Here is a 23,677-nt window from a genome sequence, read left to right as displayed (position 1 = left end):
CCCGTCCATGGTACATCTGTCATGGTGTCACATGGTGTCACATCTTGTGGTGAGGCTGTTGCCCATAAACAACTTGCCTTCGTCTCCTGGAAAGCAAATCCAACGGAAGGAAATCTCATTTCCTTTCACAAAGCCCGAATCAAGTGTGTGTCTACCCTAAGGAGAGCCAGGAAACAATATCTCTCCGTTCTTAAGACCGAACTCTCTTATCTGTCTCCCTCTTCCAAATCCTGGTGGCGTCTGGTCAAATCTGTTTCTGGCGTTTGTTCCCCCGCCATCCCCTCCCTTACCTCAAACGGCTACACAGCTGACTCCGCACGTGAAAAAGCTGAATGCCTCAACTCTGTGTTTGCCTCTAAATCTTGTGTCCCAAACCCATCCCTCTCTGTACCCACCGTACCCAGTCGTACCCAGCTGCTCCTGGACTCTGTGTCCTTTCCTCCTGACAAGGTGGAAAAGTTTCTGTCAACCCTCGACTCTGATTTTGCAACTGGACCTGACGGCATCAGCCCACGGGTCCTAAAATCCTGTTCTTCTGCTCTTTCACTCCCTCTCTCTGTTCTCTTCACCCTCTCTTTTGCTCAAGGTTAACTGCCATCTGCTTGGAAATCAGCCAACATCACCGCTTTGCACAAAAAAGGTGCAAAAACAGATCCTCGCAACTACAGACCAATCACCCTTCTCCCAATTATCAGCAAAGTCATGGAATCCATCATTGCTTCGGATATGAAATCTTTCCTCTTCTCCAATGCCTTGATCTCTGATCATCAATTTGGTTTCAGACCAGGTCACTCTACTCTGGACATGCTGCTTCTGCTGTCTCAACAATGGATGGAGGTCCTCAATGCCAAACAGGAAATTAGAGCTGTCTCCCTCGACATATCACGTGCCTTCGATACGGTCTGGCACCCCGCTCTGCTCACCAAACTCTCCTCCTTTGGTATCCATGGAAATCTCCATGCATGGCTGGCGGACTTCCTCTCTAGTCATAGTCAACGTGTGGCCCTGAATGGGTTTCTCTCATCTCCTCTTCCTGTTCAGGCTGGAGTTCCCCCAAGGCAGTGTTCTGGGCCCTGTGCTTTTTCTGGTCTTCATCAATGATCTCTCTAACTCTCTTGAAAATCCTCTCTATCTCTTTGCTGATGACCCCACTCTCTGCCGCTCCATTCCTCATCCCTCAGATCGGCAGTCTGCTGCAGCCTCACTCTCTGCAGACCTGGACAAAATCACAGACTGGGCAAACAAGTGGAACATGTCTTTCAATCCTGACAAATCTCACACTCTTACGATGTCTCTCCGAAAAGACCGACTGGACAACCCTCCCATCTACTTTCTGAATAATCCTCTCCAAGAAGTTCTGTCACTCAAGCCTTTGGGTCTCACTATCTGCCATGATCTTTCCTGGGAAAACCACATTTCCAAGCTGGCCTCCAAAGCCAGTCGCCGACTGGGCATCCTCTGTCGTGCGAAGTCCTTCCTTGGCACACCTGAGCTCCTCACCACATACATGGCTTTCATCCGCAGCTCAATGGAGTACTGCTCTCCCCTCTGGGCTGGTGCTCCTGCCTCACACCTAGCTCGTCTTCACGCTGTTGAAACGAAAGCATTCAGAATCATTGGAATCTCCCGCGATGACACTATCTCCGAGGGCCTTTCACTTACTCACCGCAGGCAGGTTGGTGGTCTTTCCGTCTTCTACCGACTCCTCTCCGGCCTTGCTCCCCTATCTCTCTCTGGGCTCTGTCCCCCAAATATTCCTACAGGTCGCACAAGATCTGCCTGCAACCCTCTTATGGTTAAACTGCCAAAATCAAGACTCTCTGCTCACCTTCACTCCTTCATTCCTCTTTTCTCCCGCCTCTGGAACAAACTCCCTCACTCTCTTCAATCCCACTCCTCCCTCCAGGTCTTTAAAACGGCTGTTCACCACCATCTCTTATCTTCCCCAATCCAAAACCTTGATCTTTTCTACCCCCGCTAATTTCACCCCAAATCCACTTTTTGAGGTGCCGACGTCTGTCCTGGAAGTCCTTGGTGTCCTTGCATTTTATACCTATCCTGCCCCCCCCCCACCCCCAGGCCCTCTCCGTCCCACACATCTCCCGATGTCCCTGCTCTCAAATGTTGAGTTTGTGTGCTTCCTCCCCTTCTCTCCCCATCTTGTCGACCGCTCCCCTTTTTATATACTTTTGTTTGCTTGTTTGTTTGATTTGTTTGTTTGATAAATGTTCGCTCTTTCACGAGCCTCGACTCTGTATCCAAAAAAAATAAATAATAATAATAGCTGTACATTAAAATATGTTGAAAAAGTCAAAACTTTACATGGGGGTACTTACTTTTTCACGTGACTAACTTTTCTTTGAAGGCATTCAACTTTTCACAAGCCTTCAATATGTTTATCCCTTTTCCTTGAAGAGAAACACTCAGGTCATTCATACGAGTGAAAATGTCAGCTAAGTAAGCCAGCATTTGGGCGAATTGCTGTGATTCCAATGCCCCAACCAGATCACATTCACGCTCTTCAAGAAAAACTTTGATTTCTTCCCGCAGTTCAAAGAAGCGGGTTAAAGCTTGTCCCCGTGACAACCAACGGACTTCTGTGTGGAAAAGCAAAACTGAATGCTCACTTCCCAGATCTTCACAAAATGATTTGAAGATGCGATGGTTCAAAGCTCGCCCCCTGATCCAGTTGATGATCTTCACACAAGTACCAAGGACTTTCTTCAAATTTGGAGGCAACGTTTTTGATGCCAAAGCATGCCGATGAAGAAAACATTGGGTAACTTGCAAGTCTGCAATCTCCTTTTTCATCACTGCAGAAAAGCCAGATTTATTTCCAAGCATTGCAGGTGTCCCGTCAGTGCACACAGAACCAATGACTTTGATATCTAAATCATGTTTGGCAAAGAAGTCTTTCACCAGCTGCATCACATCCTTTGCAGTTGTGCTTGTTTTCAAATCATCACAAAACAGGAAATCTTCCTTCACAGCACCATCATTGCATGGAGGTATATAATATGGAGAGCCAATTGGCCACCTCGCAGCATTAGCCGCCGTGAAGCCACCGGAAATAGTCTGGCGGCCATATTGGGAAGCCGATTGTTTTGTAAACAAAGCCTGTCAAAGCAAAGGCGTGGCGCACTGATGATGCAGCTGGAGCGAATTTTAGGACCGCCGACTATTTAATTAATATAGAATACTAATATTTGAACTGATATTCGGGCTCAGAATCCCGTTCTTTAAGGAAATGGTGTTCATTAAGTTTGAAGTTGATTCTAGACGCATTTTTCCTGGGGAATCCAATGGTTTAGAGCTTGTTTGAAAAAAAAGTGCCCAAAATTACCGCTCGGTGTTCTTTATCGTCCTTCTCATGACCCAATCATCCACTAGTAGGAATAAGAATCCTGACATGTTACACCCCTGTTTAACTCCTGTCTTCACCTTTAACCATTCTGTTGTTTCACCTTGGTCGACGACCGCACATTGAAAGTCTTGGTAAAGGGCTTTTACAAGGTTCACTAATTTTCCAGGTATGCTGTATTTCTTCATTATGACCCAGACTTTCTCTGGGCAAGGAGTCGAAAGCTTTCTAGAAATCTATAAAATTGAGGTACATCGTCGTTTGCCATTCTTTGGCTTGTTCTATAATGTTCCTCAATATAAAGATCTGATTTGTTGTCATGTTATATGATGTTACTTAATTCAGTCATTATATTGTAACTAAGATGTGTATGTTTCTATTACCGAGATGCTAGAAACCAGTCACATAAATGACATGAAACGCTGTCATGTAGTTAACCCACACAATTCTTGGGTTTCGGAAGTTTTTGCTATTCATAACATACAAGACTTACATGTTGCAATGGAACGTTCAACAGGACATGGTAATTGTTACATGAATAATGGAGCGGAGATATAGACATCTCATGCAACACATCTTTTACAGTTTAAATATTTACATGAAGTGTTGGTGAACTCGCCATATCAGACAAAGGGCAACCCACTTGCAGACTTGATGTCATGTCGCATCAAGAGGCGCTTATATGCGGCAACAAACTGCCGGGCCGTTGGGTTATTCCCACTTCCACATGCAATGCGGACCGCTCCAAAGAAAAGTTCAATGTGGTCTTGGCTCATTTTGTACGTAAGCAGGTATCGCAGGGGAGATGAGGCAGGTTTGACATATGTGAAATACAAAATTGTGACACTCTCTATGCAGATCATGAAACCAATGAAGGGGGTTTTCAAACGCGTATTGGTCATAACTTGACCATTCATGTTTTTGATGTTGGACAAGTAACTGTAGGCAGTATCCAGGAATGGCAGGAAAAGTCCTTCTCGTGATGTCATGAGTGGTGCCTTGTAGTTTCGTGCCAATGGATTGCGAGAATTTAGAATGTCAAACAGTTTGTCCAATGTTTCAATGTATTGGCAGGTAGCCCCACTGCCCTGAAATTCTGATAGTTGCAAAGTGTCCCTGCAAAACCGAATTGCATCTGCCACACTAGTGCTCAATGTCTGAGCGCTGTGTCCACCTTCATGACATTGCTCTTCCACTCGATGTGTTTCCGGGAGAGCTTATTTCCCAGACGCAAGCCTTCCCTCTTCTGCAGATCAAAGAGTGCCTGGATGTATTTCCACGCGATGACTTTTTTGTTGCCATCCTCCATCATTTTCATGGATCCAAGACAGTTTCTTGCAAGTTTAAGCATGTGACATGCATCGAGTACTTCGAGTACTTCGGCTTCAGTCGGACGGTTTGACCAGTCCTGTCGAAGTCACTCTCATTGAAGTGATCACTGCACAGAACTGTGGTGCCTGGGGTGGGGTAGAAGGACTCCCTTCTCAGGGCAGATGTCCATCGGGAGCACAAGTCCTTATCCTTTGGAAACCTTGAAACAAAATACGTTGTGGTCACAAAATGTGGTTGCGGGTCAAAACCTCAGAGGGCAGTCAAAACATCCGAGTCAAAACGACTCCATATCAAAATAATATTTTGAGTTTCATATGTATAGTTAAATACAACTTCATCTGCTAATGTTTGCCATGTGTCGGACTTTCGTACCTTCCACAAGTAACCCCCATTTGCTCTTTCTGCTCACGAGTGACACAGGAGAGCATGGAAACCCTGACAGTAGTAGACTGGACAATTAAGTTAAGCTCATCACAAATTAAATCACTTGACAATGATCACGAGCTGACGAGTCAATCTCGATACTTCAATCTGAATCAATGAATGAGTCAATCAGACATCAGTCTGACATACTCACATAGCCCTAGTGAATACACAATACAGTTATATTTGAGATCTGTGTCGTATTGCACACCCTGTGCGTGGTCTAACATCATCAAATTCAAACACAGTGTTCAAACTTCATTGAAACTTAATTGCCTAGCCCCACCACCGTGACCACGCCAAAAACTGAAAAAGCAGAACACCCGCGATCGCGGTTTGTCACTGACTTGTGAAATGTGCATGTGGAGGCCTTCCCTGAGGTATTTGTGCAGTCAAATGCAACACACTGTGGCATTTTGAAACAGCGCGTTCACAAATAAGACTCCTTACAGTCGGTAAGCATCCAAAATGAATCAGAAATTGTGAGATCAGCTGATTGTGAGATCAAACACGGACGCAGACACAATCGGCTTCCCAATATGGCCGCCAAGCAACTTCCGCTAGCTTCAGCCGACAGCCATCATTGGCTCTCCAGGTTTATTATATACCTCCGTGCATCATTGACATACCTCACTAATGTGATGAGTTGACAACAACTGGCGACATCAGTTGACTCATCCAACTGAATAGAGATTTTAAGAGGACTAGCTCTGATATCTGAGATGACTTGGTCCAAAATATCTTCACTCAAATCACTGATTCGGTTGTGAATGACATTATTTGATAGGGGCACCTGTTCAAATTTTTTCTTGCTTCTTTGCCCAGGATAGTTGTTGCCATTTCCAGTGCACATGGCTTGATGAGATCTTCTGCAATTGTATAGGGCTTCTTGGATTTGGCCACTGCATATGCCACTTGGTATGAAGCAAAAAGTAGTGGTTTTTCATCATGTCCATCAACATCAGCCCCGCCATGCTTGTTCTTGAAGTGCTCTTGAAGCTTGGATGGTTTCAGATTTGAGTTGGAAAACACAACGCTACAAGGAGTGCACTGGAGTTTTTGCAAGCCATCACTTCCCGTTATGCAAGTGAAACCAAAGCGCACATAGTCATCATTCCATTTCCTTCTTTTTGACATGATGAAGGGTTAATCTGCAAAACAGAAAGAGAAAAATATGAGCTAATATGAGAAAAAATATATAAATATGTAAAAAGTATACAATGGTGTATACAGGTGTTACGGATTCGTCACTTCCGCTGTTGTGGTTTTCACCCACTTGACATATTTCTGATATTAGGTACTATTATTATTCTCAAAAGGTTTATTATTCAGGAACAGCTATCTAAAGTTAAAAAGGTTAACTTAAAATGATACAGGAAATCGAACCGGAAGGAGGAGGTGAAGAGGAAGAGGCGGCGTGAGCAAAGTTGGAGAAGACGCGTGACGTCAAGGCTCCATAGCGAGCCTGGTCTACTGAAAGTCGCGAGGGAATTTTGAGTTCCTTGAAGGGACATCCGTCGATAGCAATTATCGCTGGAGTGGAAAATCTGCGTAGTCAGATTTGGGCGCTGAGATTTCGACGAATCCTCGCCTAGTCACATCGGCTCAAGTAAGAGCCGTCGGCCATTTTGAACCCCGCGCTTCGGACACCTACAAAGGTTTTTCCTCGCGTCATCTTCACCCCAACATCCTACCGTTTGTCAGGGATGTGTGTGTGCGACCGCTTCGTCTCCAATTACGTTGCGGGTCGCTGAGTGAGCGGTGAAGGTGCCCCTCGGAAGGGCACCGTTGTACAGTTTCGGCGGGGCGATCACCGTTGTCAACTGTACGCGATTCGAATATCGACTGGAGAGCGAGATTCGGGCTTCGACTGGATATCGTTCTCGCGACCGCTGGAGCGAATCACATTCGCCTTGGAAAAGGTTACAGAGACATTGAGGAGTGTCCGTTTCACTCGCTGGGAGTGCAGTGAGTTATCTGACTTTATTGATGGTATATAGAGTGCACTCTTAATTGCCATTTGTTGTACCGTTCGTCCTGTGTGATTTTCAATATATTATTTGTTCATTTATAATCATTGGTGTGGTTTCACTATTGATTTCTAACACAGAGTAACATATTTTTCTGCCGTGGCTCCTCTCGGGGTTCGGAGGTGTACCGAGACCAGGAGATCGTAGAGGAACACGTAACACAGGTTACAACAAGTTGTTACACGATAAGAGTTTGTGGTGAAAAAAGACAAAAAAATGAATAAAGTATACGGAGTGGAACATGTTTGACTATTGGTTTGAGACGTTGTTTGCAGTGGCGTGCGGTGATTTTTCGTCATGGGGAAGCAATTTTATGCTACACATAAAAAATTATACAAATACACGACGACCCGTGAACCCGTTGGGTTCCCGTTGTGACAGCGGTTGATGAAAAAAAAAAAATACACACAATTTTAATGTTACTGAGTGGTCAAACTTTAATTTGAAGAAAATTTGAGCATTTACCTCATGAGTCACCGTTCAACGAAGCACGCGTTTAATGACAACAATCTTGGTTGATCTCCCATCCTTCTTTTTTTTTTTTTCATTCTTTTTTTTCTTGTGGTGTAAAAGATGGGAGAGAGAAACAGAGAGAGACAGAGACAGAAAAGTTTTATGTCATGTTCAAAAGGCACACTGGCGGATGGCTGAGTGATGACTCGTGACACACGATGACAAGGACACAAGCCACTCTTTGTCGCACCCCCAGATATTCCATCTCGCACCCCCTGGGGGTGCGGGCACCCCAGGTTGGGAACCCCTAAGTTAACTGAATTCAACCAACAACTATTTTTGAGATCAGCATTGGCCAAAAGGTCAAAATAGGCCAAAGGTCAACCACTTTTTTCAAATTTCTGAAAACCTCAATTTTGACCCGATTCACTTGAAATTTGAATTGGATTTTCATGTCAGTTAACGGAATTCAACCACCAATTATTTGTGAGGTCAAAAGGATGCTCTAAGTGCTATTCTGCTTTGTTCTATTTTTCCAAGTGTCGCTCTATGAGTGATTTTTCATTTGTTTGTTTGTGAACAAGATATCTCAAAAAAGTTGTGGACGGATTTGGCTGAAATTTCGTGGAGAGTTTGTGTATGTGACAAGTAAAAAGCGATTAGATTTTGGTGAATATTCGGATCCGGATCAGATAATTTTTAAGAGATTCTTCACCATTGAGTAAAAGGGCTAAACCAATATAAAGCACGATATCTCAAAAGGCTGTGGAGGGATTTCGACAAAACTTGGTGGACAGGCTATGTGTGTGACAAGGACTAATTAATTGGATTTTGGTTAAGATCTGGATCCGGATATGAGAATTTTAAAGTGATTCTTCACCATTGAGTGATAGGGCCAAAAACGATTTATAGCATGATATTTCAAAAAGTTGTGGATGACTTATGACAAACCTAGGTGGATAAGTTGGGTAAGTGAAAAGAACAAGCTGATCAGATTTTGGTGAAGAACCGGATCCAGATCCGACCTATCAGTGGGATACCAAAACGTAAACCGTTCAGCCTGGTGGAGGTATACTGTCTACCTAGTGCTGTTCTACAGACTTGGCATTTAATATGGAATATTTTTTTGTGGGGGTGAACTTACTTTTCAAGATGTCTTAGAACCAAAAGTTCATTGGAATTATGTTGAAATTATTCTAGATTTTGTTAATGTGACCTTTAAAAGAAACAAAAACCACATTTGACATTTCGAAACAAATATATTGATCCTTGAAAGTGATGTAAACTGATATCTAACTCAATTCATGGACAGTACTGTGTTAAACTTCTGTGCGTTTTCCAGAAGTATCTCTTTATTTTGCACATTAGCCAAAAAATTTTTTAACAAAAGTTAAATTACGACTGGGATTACTGACAGTAAAATTACAGTTCAGTACTTCGTGTAACCCCCACGAGCATTCAGGAGAGCACCTACACGTTGAGGCATGCTGTTCACGAGATTTGCCAAGGTTTGGACAGGAATCGCTTGCCATGCAGTGACAATAGCCTGCTGCAATTCATGGACAGAGGTCGGCTGCTGGTCCAAAGTGGTCGATTTGACGCGTTAATTCTGCCCACAAGTTCTCTATCGGATTCATATCCGGGGACATGGCAGGCCACTCCATATGCTCTACACCACGGTCAGCAAGAAAGTGTTGGATCATGCGAGTATGATGAGGCCGTGCATTGTCATCTTGGAAGACAAAGTTTCCTCGAAAGGCTGCACGAGCAAATGGAAGCAATGTTTCTTCCAGAATGGCCCTGTACTTGAACTGGTTCAGGTTTCCATTCAGAACAACTAGGTCAGTTTTGCCCCCTGCATGAAAAGCAGCCCAAACGGTCACCCCACCACCTCCAACTTGGACTCTTGGCACTATACAATCTTTGTTGTCGGCTTCATGCACTTGTCTGCGCACTCGGACGCGGCCATCTTGACGATAGACCAGAAATCTAAACTCGTTACTGAAGATCACGTGATTCCAGTGTCCTGGCTGCCATTGACGGTGCTCTCTGGCCCACTGCAATCGGCGCTGGCGGTGTTGTCTGGTCAGTCGTGGCTTTCTCAGGGGACGCCTGGCACGATAGCCTGCTTGAACCAGTCGTTGGTTGACTAGCCTTCTGGATACAGGCACATTTGTCAGTTGCTGCCACTCAGCCCTAAGCCGATTAGCTGACTTGGTACGGCCATTGCGGACTAACCGGTGCAGCTGGCGATCATCGCTCCTTGTGGTTCTGCGGGGATGTCCTAGCCTCGGTATTGGAGTAGGGACACCCCTCTGAGCATTTCGTTTCAGGATCTTTGACACCTGATCTTGAGTGATGCCATGCTGCCGAGCAATAGCACGCTCTTTCATGCCGTAATTTCGTAAAGCCACCACTCCATGACAAACAGCATTGTCGAGTTGACGGACCATCTCCAGAGGAAGCGGCAATAACTTTTGGAGACGTGCAGCAGTTGTTTTCCACTAATACAGAACGCAACAACCCTTGTATACCCGACTGTGAAGCCAATCGTCAAATGCACCTGTCCGTACATTTTGCCACGCCACCTGTTATATAATCCTGTTGTTGACTTCTTGCTGCAACAGACAATCAGTGACATGGTTCTTTTAACAAATAAATCACCAAAGTGTAAAAGAAACTCACCAGATTGATATACTGTGTTAAGAAAGTAAACCCAAGTCAAGAAAAAAATATATATTCCATATTAAATTCCAAGTCTGTAGTTATGGAATGGGTTTGTATTTGAAAATGTATATGTACTAAGCTTGAGCTCTCTTGTCTGGGTTTGATCCCCAACTCGACTCTAAACTGTCAGATTGGTGCTTCATAAAGATGCACGTTAAGCTGGTATAAGTTGGTGGATGTTAAACATGTTGGTTTTTGGAGAACTAATCTTATTCATCGTTCGGAAGGGTACTATTACTCGTGTCAGATACACAAGAATGAGATAATTACACCTGTTGTCATCCCTCTGGCCCAACAGCAAGGTCAAAACGTTATCATTATGAATGGCAATGCCTGTACAAACTGTACACATGTTGATGCTCAACATCAAGACCAAAACTTCACTCGCTTGGACGGGCCTGCACATTCTCTGTGTTTAAATCTGGTTGAACATGCTTGAGATGCCTTAAGAAAGCAGTTTTGTGGTTGCCAAATCTGCCCACAAACTGCTGAAATTTCATGGTGTAAGAATGGCAAAACATCCCACAGCTAGAGCTAGATCATCTAAACAATGTGCTAGTCCTCTTCAATAATAAAAATTGTTATGGATCTGGTCTAGGGGGTAAAATGGGAGATCGATTTGGATAGTTACTTCATAACATGTGTTGGGTAAGTGTGGTATAATTCTCGTAATGGTAATGCGTTGAGCACGTGTTTAGAATGTTGTAATTGTTGTAGTCTCCTCGCCCGTGTCTGTGTCTATGCCATGCCTTTCCCAACTCCCCTTTTCCCAACTGAAACCTCCACCTCTGTAACATCTGTCCTTAAATGGCAATTCTCCTAACTGTGACAGCCAATGAGCACAGCGCGATTGCAAGGCCCGGCATGGGGCTGCCAAGCCTGTATATGGAGATTTGGATGACTGCATCTGCCAATGTGCATGCCCCATGCATGTTTACATTGGTCAGTTCAGCCTGTGCTCATTGGCTGTCACACACTTATTGGGGACTTTACAAAAGTGCAGACCACATGCGTGAGGCTCTTCATTTTGGCTTGGTTAGTTAGTCGGCTGGCTGCCGGGTCTGTTATTGGTTGTTGGAGTGGTGTGTGCGGCAAAGTTTCAGTGGGTCTTTGGGGTAGAGAGTGCAAGAGGTCCTGGACAGAGGCACATGAGGTGCAACGAGGCCAAGACCAGCACAGATCCGCGGCGTGCCTGAGCAGGACCTCGATGTCCGACTAGGTTGAGCAAGCCCACACCAAATGACGGACCCACACCACATGCATGAGTGGTGCCACGCAGGACAGATTCTTTGTCTCTTCGTCTCCTTCTGAGTCACGTGTTCCCCTCGTGAAAGCGACAAGGCATAATTGTTGAGGTCATTGTGGTTTTGAGGCACGTGGGGTATAGTTTACTTGTTGTCTGTGATCTCTGCTGAGCAGACGTGCTTTCTTCTTTCCTCTTCTTCTTCTGTGACTAAATCCCCGTTTGATCAAGGCATGTGTGGTCATCAGGAGCAGGATTCATAGCACTTAGAAGATTGGCTTCCTAACCCGTTAAACAGACAAATTGGGTCTGCGCTTAAACGCCTCAAACACAGAGAGCCAACATCAACAGGCTCTGCTCGGCCATCTTGTCAACATTTCCACCGCTGTCGTTGCGTTCAGGGACACCAATTCGCTCCCAATTAACCCTTCACACACGCGGAGATCTTTTTGTCCCACTGGGCGGCATTTAAGTCGTTGTAAACTGGGTGACCTTACCAATATGAACATGTTTGATTGTACCATTTAAAACAGTTTGAGCCTTTTGTGGCTTAGTTTTTGTGAAGAGTATGTTCTCCAAGTTAGGAAAGGAAGGCGGCGGAGAGCAGAAATCCTCATGATTGTGTTATTCATTCCACATCTTAATTTACTTATCGGTCTATCTCTTCTTTTTATTTTATTTTTTCCCCAGCTTTCTTTACAGTCATGCAGAATGCTAACATTCCGGTGTCGGAGAGTGACGCGGAGAGCCTGGAGAGTAACGAAGAGTGCTGTCATGGCCACGAGGCTGTGCGATCCGGTCTCGCCCACGTGGCCAGTTTCGCGCCAGGTCAATCAGGGTCTTCCCCTCGCCCTGGGAAAAAGACTCGGGGCAGAGTGAAGATCAAGATGGAGTTTATTAACAACAAGCTGCGACGGTACACAACATTCAGCAAACGCAAGACTGGAATCATGAAAAAGGTTGGCCTATTTATTTTCAATTGGTTTTTCTGTTTCGAAGGTTTGGATAATTTTGTCGTTCAAATATTATATCGCAAAGAAGCTTTGAATTGGGTGAGAAACATGTTCTTGCTCTTGCAGGAAACTGGTAGAGAGAAGGAGAAGCGCACGTATATCCAAGAGTATCATGGAAAGAGGAATTGAGAAGCACAAAGGCCACATTTGTGTTAATTCGAAAATTACCGGAGCTGTAATTCATTCATTCATTTGTGTATAGCATGAAGCTGATGGTCTGAATCATTGCTGGGAGCACGGATCTGTTGCTGAAGCAGTGTCCCCCTGTGGGTTAGAGCAGGGGTTGCTAATTTGTTCATGGTGCCGGCAAAAATTCACCTACTCTTCGTCGAAAGACACCGTGGTATCTTTAATGTCAACCGACTCCTGCTCGTACAAGTAGACGAGTCCTCAGTCTAACGTCTCTCAGAAGGACGGCACACCCATTGATGCAACACTACCTGTGAGGCACCAATCCGACATCTTAAAGTCAGCTCAGGAATCTATACCAGACTAGACCTATTAAGAAGCTTCATCTTGGATATTTAGATTTGGATGTTTTAATTGAAGGTGTCTGCACAGTATGGTGCTTAGACACAATACGTGAGTTTCAAAATGATGTATGAATGCTAAACGAGGCCTTTTGTGCATGCGCTGATTGTGTGTTTTCAGTGACTCGGTTCTGCTCGCCGGGCACTTTTAACCTGCTGTTAGCACGAAATCTGTGATTCAAATAGTGTTTTAAAATAATTTTCAGCGTTTCGATAAAAGGGTGACAATTTCAGGATGGTTAACCATAATTGTTCTGTTCCTGAATGTAAATCGGACTCACGGAAATACGCGAAATATCCAAGGATGAGACTTATTGAGTTCCTTTAATTTTCTGCTAATGCAAGCTGGGGATTGCAGTGTATGTAACACACATACATGCACCCGGACAGACACTTCTCCTTTTAGCAATAGATGCAAAAATCTAGCATAGTTTCTCTTGTGGCCCCAGAACCAACCAATCATGTCTTAACTAGAACAGCACTCAATAGAGAGTATACTTCCGCCTGGTTGGCCATATCACTCAATGGTGAAGAATCACTTTAAAAATTCTACTAGCTGGATCTAGATCCGGATCTTCACCAAAATTGAATGGATTCTTCCTTGTCACACACACAAACTGTCCAACAAGTTTCGTCCACATCCATCCATAACTTTTGGAGATATCCCACTATGTATCTTTTTTGGCCCTATTTCCCAATGATGAAGAATCGCTTTTAAAATTATACTAGCCGGATCCGGATCCGGATCTTCACCAAAATCTAATAATTTCGTCCTTGTCACATACGCTACATCTCTGCCAAATTTTATTCGAATATGTCCAAATCGTTTGTTGTGCAGAGGCACAGCCCTTTCTCCAAAGTACTTTTCCAAATATATTTGGCTTCTTTTAGAAGCTTTGTGTGCCATTTTAGGTAACAATCCTTATCTCTCACACACAATATACAGTTGCAGCGATGTGATATTTTTTAAAGGGAGAAACAGTATAGTTATTTCATTATTAAATGTTCAGCATAAGAGAACAGTGTTTTTGAACAAAGATTACAACGTGTTGTAGTATGTCTGGACAGATTTTAATTTTGATCCTTCAATTCTACGTTATCTCTCTGTTAAATGTTTATTTTAAAAGCCATACACAGTCTTGAGCTGCTAAAACTGGTAATTAGTATCACCACAAGAGGTGGAAAAACCGTTATGGACGTAAAAGGAGTTCGTTGTCTGTGATCAGACGCTGGGCGGCTAAATAAAGATCGGCAGAGAATAAAAAGCGTTAAAAAAGACGTGGCTATAGCGCGCTTATGATCGACAGATAAAAAGCAGCTGGCAACCGCCTGTAGGAACGGATCAAATTGTTCCCTGGAGTCCGACAAGGAATTTTATTTTTGCCTCTGCTATTGGATGCACCAAGCTTGCAAAGAGGCTGCCGAACAAGCTGCATTCCTTGTTCCTTCCTCTGTCGACGTGTAAGAACGAGCAGTCGCCTCATGTCGGTACTGGAACCGAACTGCCTCCAGCTACTTTGCCAGGCTCTTCCTCTGGATTTGCCGATCGTCTTTATTTGTGAATTTCCCCAGTGTCATGAAGTTTGTCGGGTGGACAAATTAGGTAGACGGTTAAGCTGAATGAGTTATCGTGGGCCCGAAGGAATCATAACATTATGATCTGTATCTGATTGTTATAATGCAGAACCGGACATCGATTCTGTAATTGCTGTTGATACGTGCTATTCTCTCCCACAATCTCCCTTCGCCCGTTGATTAAATCTGATTACTTAAATTAACTTGTGTCGTCGGCTGGTTCGCGGTTCTTCATTTGGCTATAAACCTCAGCGTGGTTAAAACGCATGATCGCAGGAAGTTGGTGTCATTACCTCCGAGGAGGCTTTATAAAATACTGCCGGATCATCAAAGCCCCCGCTTGGGCTTCCATCCTGTTTCAACGGGCGATCCACACAGACAATAAGATTCTCATTCGAGCAATCTGTACTGTGAAAACCGAAGTAAATAGCAAATCGGCTTTCCGATTGGTGTATGGTCTCTTTCGACAATCCGTCGCTAAATTGGTGATTGTGTGGATGGAGGATTTGACTTTGAGTCCACCCGTCGGACTCTGTCAGGTCCAAATCCGGTGACCGTAACAATACTTTAAGTGCCCCGAAGATCGCTATTTCCTGTGGTTGCTGCGCATGCGCACCGAGCAATCTGCGGTGGATTACATCATTTCAAAAGTCGCATATTGGTCAATGTTGACATCGTAAAGTTTGGAAAAATCCCTAATTCACATAAATGGTGCAAGATGTGTTATTCTTTGATGAATTAATTGCACATCCTGTACCAATTACATGAAATAGAGTTATCTTCCTACCTTTTTGAACCTGAATATCTCAAAATCGACCCATTTTGGCTAAGCACGATATTGCGCCAACATCGTCAATTGTCTTTATAGTATTTCTTTATTTCCATAGTTTTAATTCAGTGTTTTTACGGTGTCCTGTATTTTAAAGTAGTAATAGGCGTACACAACCACCATCCCTGAACATGTTGTGGAATGTCTGGCTGAGGCCCTCACATTTTTTTTTTCTTCCGCCCTTCTTCCTCACCTTTATTAACACTGCCACTGAAGGTGGATAGAAGTTAAGTTTTCATCCCTGTCTGTTTGCTTGTTACTTGGTGAAAGTATTTCACCGAGTATGTTGGTCTGTGATGTCTGTCTGTTTGTCACACAATTTTGTCCAGTTTTGAAGCAATCGTTCTGAATTTTTTTTGTGAATGTAGGTGACTGGCCAAGGACAGCAACACACATTTTTGGTCAGGATGTGGATGGGGATCCGGATCTTGGAATTCTTAGTGATATTTCACCATTGAGAGATGGGGCCAAAAAACGATATATAACACGATATCTCAAAAAGTTGTGGCAGATTATGTCAAAACGTCATCAATGAGTTGGCTTGGTGACAAAAACAAGCCGAGTAGATTTTGGTCCATGTCCAGATTCAGATTTGGCCCATCGGTGGGATACAAAACGTAAACTGTTCAGCCTGATGGAGGTGTACACTCCACCGAGTGTCGTTCTAGTTCTCTTTGCTTCAGTCATGTAATCCTTCCCCCAAACATTTGCTTGTTATTAAACATACCTGGTCTCGGGTTCTTCTGGCCACCTCGTTTGGTGGTTTCGGGTGGTTGTAGGTTTATGATAAAGTGGGTCAAACGGCCTCAGTCCATGTCATTTGCTCGGCCGAATTATATAGTTTACGGGCGTCCATTGGCTCTTCCTTGAGTTAATTCCTCGCTTCATCAGTTAATCGCTGTCCCAACGAGTAGTATAACGTGGCAAATAGACCCGTGAACTTGCTTGGGGCTTTGGACTTAGCTGGCAGTTGCAGTTGTTTTGACACAAACTGCAGGAATCAAACAGGGTAACCAGAACAGAGACTCGGCTGCAACAACACACAGTTGTAGTAATTTTGGCCATTATTTAAGTTTACAAACCGTCAGATAGCATTTTGGAAATCTGTTATTATATCAGAGACAATGTTCCATTTTGTATTGCATACAGATATTGGAATATGTGCACACGCAATAAATATATGACCCCTTTTATTAAAAATGGCATTATGCAGTAAACAAAACCTCTGAATTTCCCAATAATATCTGTGGAAAGTTGCCATGTCTTTCATACGATTGGCAGAAATGTAATGTCACCAATGTGTCATTTCTGCTTATCTCTGTCCACCTATTTACCTGCAAGGCCTATGAACTCTCAACACTAACGGGGACACAGGTGATGCTTCTGGTGGCGAGTGAGACAGGCCACGTGTACACGTTTGCGACACGCAAACTGCAGCCCATGATCACAAGTGAGAGCGGAAAGGCTCTGATCCAGACTTGCCTCAACTCTCCCGACTCTCCTCCACGGCCCAACGGCGGCAGTGACCAGCGCATGAGCGCAACTGGCTTTGAGGAAACTGAGCTATCATATGCAATGCCCGATGGTGAGACAGCGATTGCAGAAGACAAGGTGAGTCATCGCTAGCAGGATAAAGAAAAGATTATGGTGAGCCTCACAGAGTTCCAGAATTATAGAGCACCTCGCTGTATAACGCATTCCATTTTAGATAAGTCGTTAGCTTTCCCTATTCTTCCAGCAGCAGAGCAAATGCAGAAATATCCACATGCATTTAATATATTTAGACATGTACAAGGCTTGATGCACGAGAATCCACCTGCTCACTTTATCTGCCTCCCAAAGAAAAGAAGAATAAAAAGGTATGATGAAGAGGGGCGTTTGGAGCAGTTGGAAAAGTGGATAAAAATCAGGAAGGTATTTAGCAGGGAATATGAAAATATACAGGCGTGGCTAAAAATATTGGCACCCTTACACTTTTGTCAAATAACTCACAATTTTCTCTAAAAATAAGTTGAAATTGACAAAAGTATTTGGTCTCCACAATTCTTTATTTCACTGTTAATATTATATCCCGCCAAGTTCAGGTATACACCTCGGAGTTAACGAGGTTCAGCTACTCGTCTGAGGCCAGTGTTCATCGGCCGCGGGCTTGACAATATGTGTATATACATATATATATATATATATATATATATATATATATATATATATATATATTGTTACGGACCGCGGATAAGATGTTGGTTTGCCGAGCGGATGGCCCCACGGCCCTAACAGTTACCCCGACTAACCCGATTCCCGAACGTTGGCCGGATCGCGCCACAGATATTCAATATGGAAAAGACAAAAGCGACACGGATGTGAAGAAGAAGAAGAAGAAAACCAAAAGGTTGGAAATACTACTAAATTTATTTCTACTATTTACATGCTCAAAAAAACCAAGGAGAAGGAAGGATAATAAAATAAAATAGACAGAGGGACGGACCAGAAGGACACAGTGCAAATTCCTAGCTTACCTACAGTCTTAATTAACCCAAAGACAGAACAAACAAAACAAACTCACGTTCACAAAAGGATGGAAAGGCAGGAGGTGGATGGCTGGAGGGAGAGGAAGGTCCAACGGGCCCTGCAGCATGATCGGCGCGTTTCGCAGCCGCCGTTCCTTCGCGGCCCCGCTCAAAACTGCCGTCCAGGCCCCAAGCTGCGGTTACTGAAGCTGCTGTTGTTGAAGCTGCTGTGTTGCTGCGTGGACGTCGCGTGCTTTCCCCAGGACTCGTCTGACTCGTCTGGTCCAACCTTGGCGAGCAAGGCGACGAATAGCAGGCTTTGTGCTTCCCTGGATATCCTTCGGCAGTACCTTGCGCGCACGCTTTTATAGCGCCTCCGGCGATCAAGCCGCCAGCCTTTAGGACACGCCCATCGGTCAGCTCGCCTCGGCCCTGATTGGTGGGCACAGGCCCTCTGACCCCGAGCTGAGCACATGCTTAATGGCGGCTATTGGGGTGAAATCAGCAACCCACCGCTGTAACAAACCTGTGCCCCGTGCAGTTGGCAATGGAGGCTTGGAGGGGATGTAATTGGCAATCGAGGCTTGGCAATGAAAGTTTTTGGGAGTGGGAATGGGGAATGAAAGGAATCTACTCTATTTCACTTGGTGCAATGGAGTGTCATCTTAATGGAAGACAAGGCCTTACCCTAATACACATAATAAAGATATAACTATCAACCAGGGGGAAATCTATGATTGGCTGACGTGATTGTTTATGACCTAATTATGGGACGCCCTTTGACCTTTATACATAACTGGAGTAAGGAGGGTCCAGAATAAAGCAATATTTCACAACAATTTACTATACAATACAACACAATAAAAAAAACACAATCCTCATATCCGCAACACTGCACCCTCCTTCTCTTAGGCACGTCCCGGGCCTATAACTTTAATTTAGTGTGATACGTCGGTGTAGTTCCCTCTACTTTTAACCTGACCCTGAGTGCGACAGTTTTAAAACATAAATAAATATGTCCCGCTGCTCCATTGCACCCGACCTAACAGACTCACGCCCACAGCTAACCGAATTGCGGAATGGTCTTCAAACTATACATTTACGGTGGGGATCATTATTTACAATGGCTTTACTTTATTTACAAAACGTAACCCAGGACCTGTGATTGTTCTTTCTGGGGGGGGAGACAGTCTGCTCTGCATCGACGCACCATGAAAGCACCCAAAACGCACCAACACACCCTCAAGCACCAATCGGTGCACAGTAATCACTGTTCATGAAAATAAAAACAACAACCCCTAACCCTGCAGGTGGTCTCTTGCTCTTCGGCTCCCTCTGCTGGCTATTTGCTTTCTTCCAGATGTTGTCATTTTCTTTGCTGGCGGCCTATTTGTATTACAATAAAATGCACCCAACGTGTCCATTTTTATTTATTTATGGCCCACAGGGGCCGACAAGTGTGGTTCACCTGTGGGGCATCGGTGCCCTGTGGCCAAGGTCTGCCAGCAAGATCTCGGGCCTTCATGGCCGGTTCTAGCAGAGGGGCCATGCCCCAACCCATGGGGTCCATAAGTGGTGCTCGGCCACAGACATGTGGTCCATAATGTGGTGCATCGATGCAGACAGCTGGTTCTGGGAGTTCCGGGCGCACAATGGCGGACTCACGCACGCTCCCCTCGGTGCCCAGTGGCGCACAGGTCCTCATGTGGGAGACAAAGGGGGGGAAAGACAGGTGAGCGAGGGGTAAGGTCACAAGGGTACACATCAATCAAGGCAATGCAAGGCGAAGTGCGTACGGAGAGCGAAGTGAGAAAGCTCGTCCCTACCGTACGTCACCCCCCCGTCACCTACTCTACCCTTGCCCTTATCCCATATTTACAAAATCTACACATTTACAAATTCGTCACTACTGTCACGTCTTCCCCATATTTCTCCTACACCAAATTCGTTCCCACAATCCCTCTAACCAAATTTGCCATCACCAATTCATCATCAATCCTCATAAGGAGGGAGAGATGGAACATCAAGCACAATGTCACACCCACGTCATGATGCGTCTCACAATCCAAACATTTGCATCAAAAATAATTAAAACAACCTGGCATGGTGTGGAGTACCATCGTTACCTCAGGTGAGTGGATGTAGATGGTGCGAGGAGACTTCAATCCTAACTATCCTCTAAATGACTTTAACACTCTTTACACTACCCAGGGTCTTTCCCTGCCAATCCATTGGCCAACTTACACGATGGGTTCTAAAAACCAATTCCCATTGACCAAACTGTGGTGCTTCTCAATTTGGGGTCTCACTCCCCCGATTCAACTCCCTGTGCCCTTGCACAATTTCCGGGCTGGGTCGTGCAGCTCTCCCAGCAGGTCTACCCACCTGCACACCTCCACCACTGCAGTTGCCACCCTAGCTTACCTAGCTCCTCACCCTAAGCTATCTAATTGGGGAAGGCCCCTCCTGGCTCTGTCACCCCTCGGTGCCCTCTGGCACTGGGCTACCCGGGTCCGTCCTCCGGATCCTCGGGCCCCATCCACAACAACTCTACCGGCTCCCAGAGCCCACCTGCGGCCTCACCTGGCCGACATCCTCACAGTGGTGGAGTGCCCAAACCAACTACACACACTAACAGGCTACACGCCCAGCCATTTCCACAACACTAATGCACCCATCCAAATACCATTCTTTCACCCGCACCACAGATGCCAATATCCAACCACAATTTACCTATACCCTCTACCTAACAGTTACACTACCCTCCCCGGGTATTCGTGATGGGGATCCATCCTTCCCCCATTCACACCTTCGCACCATCCACTCCACTCCATAGTTTCCACCATACTCACTCCACGACCATCCATTCCAATACTCCATATATTGCACACTCCAGGTATTCCACACTCCATGTATTTCACACAACCATTCTCCATTCACCTGTTGTTGCACACCTGTGCAATCACACCTGGTGCCACCTGCACCCTCCTTCCTTCCTGGACCATTTGGTCAGCACAATACTCATCACTATCACTCACTCAAACACTGCTCCATACACCTGTTCAGTTGCACACCTGTGCAATCACACTACAACTCACACTCACAATCATTTACTCATACCCTGCTCAATACACTTGAATACACCTCCAACACTCACACGGCATCATCTTATCTACCTGTTGCCCTGCTAACTTAGTGCTCCCCGTCTTCCCTTTAAACTAAACACATACCACGTCATTATCATCCACTCTAATCTACCTGCGTCCCCACTACAGGTATCATTGTCACTACCTAATCTTACCGTTACCTAAGGTCATCTTCTCTAGGTCCCTACACATTATCCAAACCCTCCCTCGGCGAGCTTACACTGCCATAAACCCCATAAAACTAGTGCTCCTTTGCCCCCGCACTATGAGAGATGGCAGAGTTGCCATCCCACTACATCGGGTATCTCCCACTACCAATTTTGCACATCAAATTTCAGCCAATCAAAAATTTGCCAATCACTACCAATCGTCTGCCAATCCTCACTCTGCCAATCATCAAATTTTGTTTTTCTAATTTCGGGGCCAAAACACTATCCTCATCATCATCATCACAGTCCGCTTTCTCTGAGCCTCGGTGCGTCGTCACATCATTAAACTCGGCTTCGCAAAGCCGAGCAATGAATTCGGGTGGTTTGGTCGCCTGTAGTTGGATCCGTCCGGCATTCACGACTCTGGAGAGGAGGCATGCTCGGGCCGAGGTTCCACGCATCATCGCGGCTCGGTACCTTGCGGTCCCGGGCCCGATGGCTGAGGCTCGCCCGGTCGGAACCCCGTCCCCGCGAGGGGGCACCGTTCCGCTTCCTCCCACTCGCCCTTGAACCGGACCGGTCGCCTCGCCCGACAAGGCCCGGACTCGACCGTGCAGGGCGGGGCCAAGCCCGAATCGGCAATGACGCTTCGAAGAGAAGCGACGCAGCATCGATCCGCACCGGGCCTGGCATCCAACAAAGCACACCGCGCCCCGAGTGCTCGCATCGGCTATCCGTCGCCCTAAACGCTAACCCGTCCAATGTCGATGCTTTACTCGCATGCCCACACGCACACGCGACCCTTTTGACACTCACAAAACCCGGCGTTCCAACGCCGTCCGTCCATTCCACCAATGCACCCCCTGTTACACACCACACCTCTCGCGCACACTCGCCGTTCGCACACTCCCTTAACACACCTCACGCACCGTCTTGCGCACTCTCCCTCGGTACGTACTCCGTACCACTCACCATGGGCGTGCACTCTTGCATCCACCCACTAACGCGCTCAGATGGGCTCTCCCACACCTGCGCCACGACCAACCCAGGTGTGCTTCCTCGCACACGTTCCACCACCACCTTACTCTCCGTGTCACACTCCGTACACCCCGACGTGCATTCTCGCTCGCACTCGGTTTCACACTCGCGCTCCGATGTGCCCTCTCGCACCTGCGCCATCACCAACTCACTCTCCGTGTCACACTCAGTACACCCCGACGTGCATTCTCGCTCGCACTCGGTTTCACACTCGCGCTTCGTAACACGCTCACCCCTTGACGCACACTTTTTTTTCACACGCATGCCATTTCCACTCACACGGGACCCTTCACCAACGCCCGGGTGCCATATTGACCCCAATCGCGCGACAATTCTCTTGTCGTCAAACATCCTCCTGCAAAATCTACCCGCACAATATACAGCACGACTCACCTGGGGGATCCTTTTCTCCACGCGCACCTGCAAACTTCCATTTGGATTAGCAAGTACATCATCATGATTTGAGCAGGGACTTTGTACATATTCCATCTTTTCCTCCCGCCGCGAGTGGTTTTCTAAGTCCCCGGTCTCTTCAATTTCAATGCCCACTACCACTTTTTCTTTACTCACCTCGACGACCGTTGGCTTTAATAAAATTCCCTCTACCTCATCGGTCGCCGGCTTTTCCAAACCCCGGGTCGCGATTTCTACCCCCGTCATTGTACCCGCGCTTTCCTCCGCCTCGCTCAACCAGCGCTTCTCGACCCGCGTTACCTCCTCGTGCACCCCTGGGACCTGCTCGCCCAACCTGCGGTTAACCTCCTTCTCAGCCTCCCTTACCTCGTATGCAGCTCTGTCCCTCGCCAGTCCCTCATTATCGGCCCTCATGTCGTTTGTTATTGCTTCAATTTGGCCTCCCAATCGCTCATCATTAGTCCTTATTTCTTCGAATTTGGCCATTATTTGGTCCATAAAAAATCGCATGTACTCCGGCATCTCTGGCTCGGCTGCCGCGACCACGGGCGCCGCTAAATTTGGTGCCGCAACAACCATGTGCGCGAGGGCGCCATTTTGTGCGCCTGATACCTCCTCAACCACCTCCTCCATTTCTTCCCTCCGGTCCTGAGTTACCCCTAACCCCTCTTCTAGCTCACCCACCTGCATCCGATCGCCTTGACTATCCATGGCGCGATTTCAAAATTCGGGTTTTTTAAAAACAAAACAAATTTCGGCAGCTTGTAATTTTGAGCGCGTTAAGCGCGCTTCGGGTCCGACCCTGCTCCTGACACCAATTGTTACTGCCAATAGTACAATTGGTGTTCCAAAATTTGGGCTAAATAAATTTAGTCCCAGGTCCGAATCCGACACTCCTGACACCAAT

At 45.8% G+C, this 23,677-nt stretch overlaps 1 protein-coding gene across 6 annotated transcripts in view; it reads left to right on the top strand.

Annotated features, from left to right (window-relative positions):
- The window catches only part of LOC137413758 (uncharacterized), a 100,919-nt gene that overhangs the window by 31,769 nt on the left and 45,473 nt on the right, over positions 1–23,677 (top strand). For all 6 annotated transcript variants that reach the window (XM_068099216.2, XM_078769958.1, XM_068099208.2 and 3 more), the window contains exons 2-3: positions 12,260–12,528; positions 16,858–17,127. In XM_068099216.2, coding sequence (XP_067955317.2) covers positions 12,274–12,528; positions 16,858–17,127 — 525 coding nt within the window. In that variant the 5' untranslated portion in view covers positions 12,260–12,273. The remainder of the gene's footprint in view (positions 1–12,259; positions 12,529–16,857; positions 17,128–23,677) is intronic.

The sequence above is a fragment of the Myxine glutinosa genome, chromosome 1 (assembly GCF_964187855.1).
Source record: "Myxine glutinosa chromosome 1, kmMyxGlut1.1, whole genome shotgun sequence".
Lineage (NCBI taxonomy): Eukaryota > Metazoa > Chordata > Myxini > Myxiniformes > Myxinidae > Myxine > Myxine glutinosa.
This window is presented reverse-complemented; position numbering and strand designations above follow the sequence as displayed.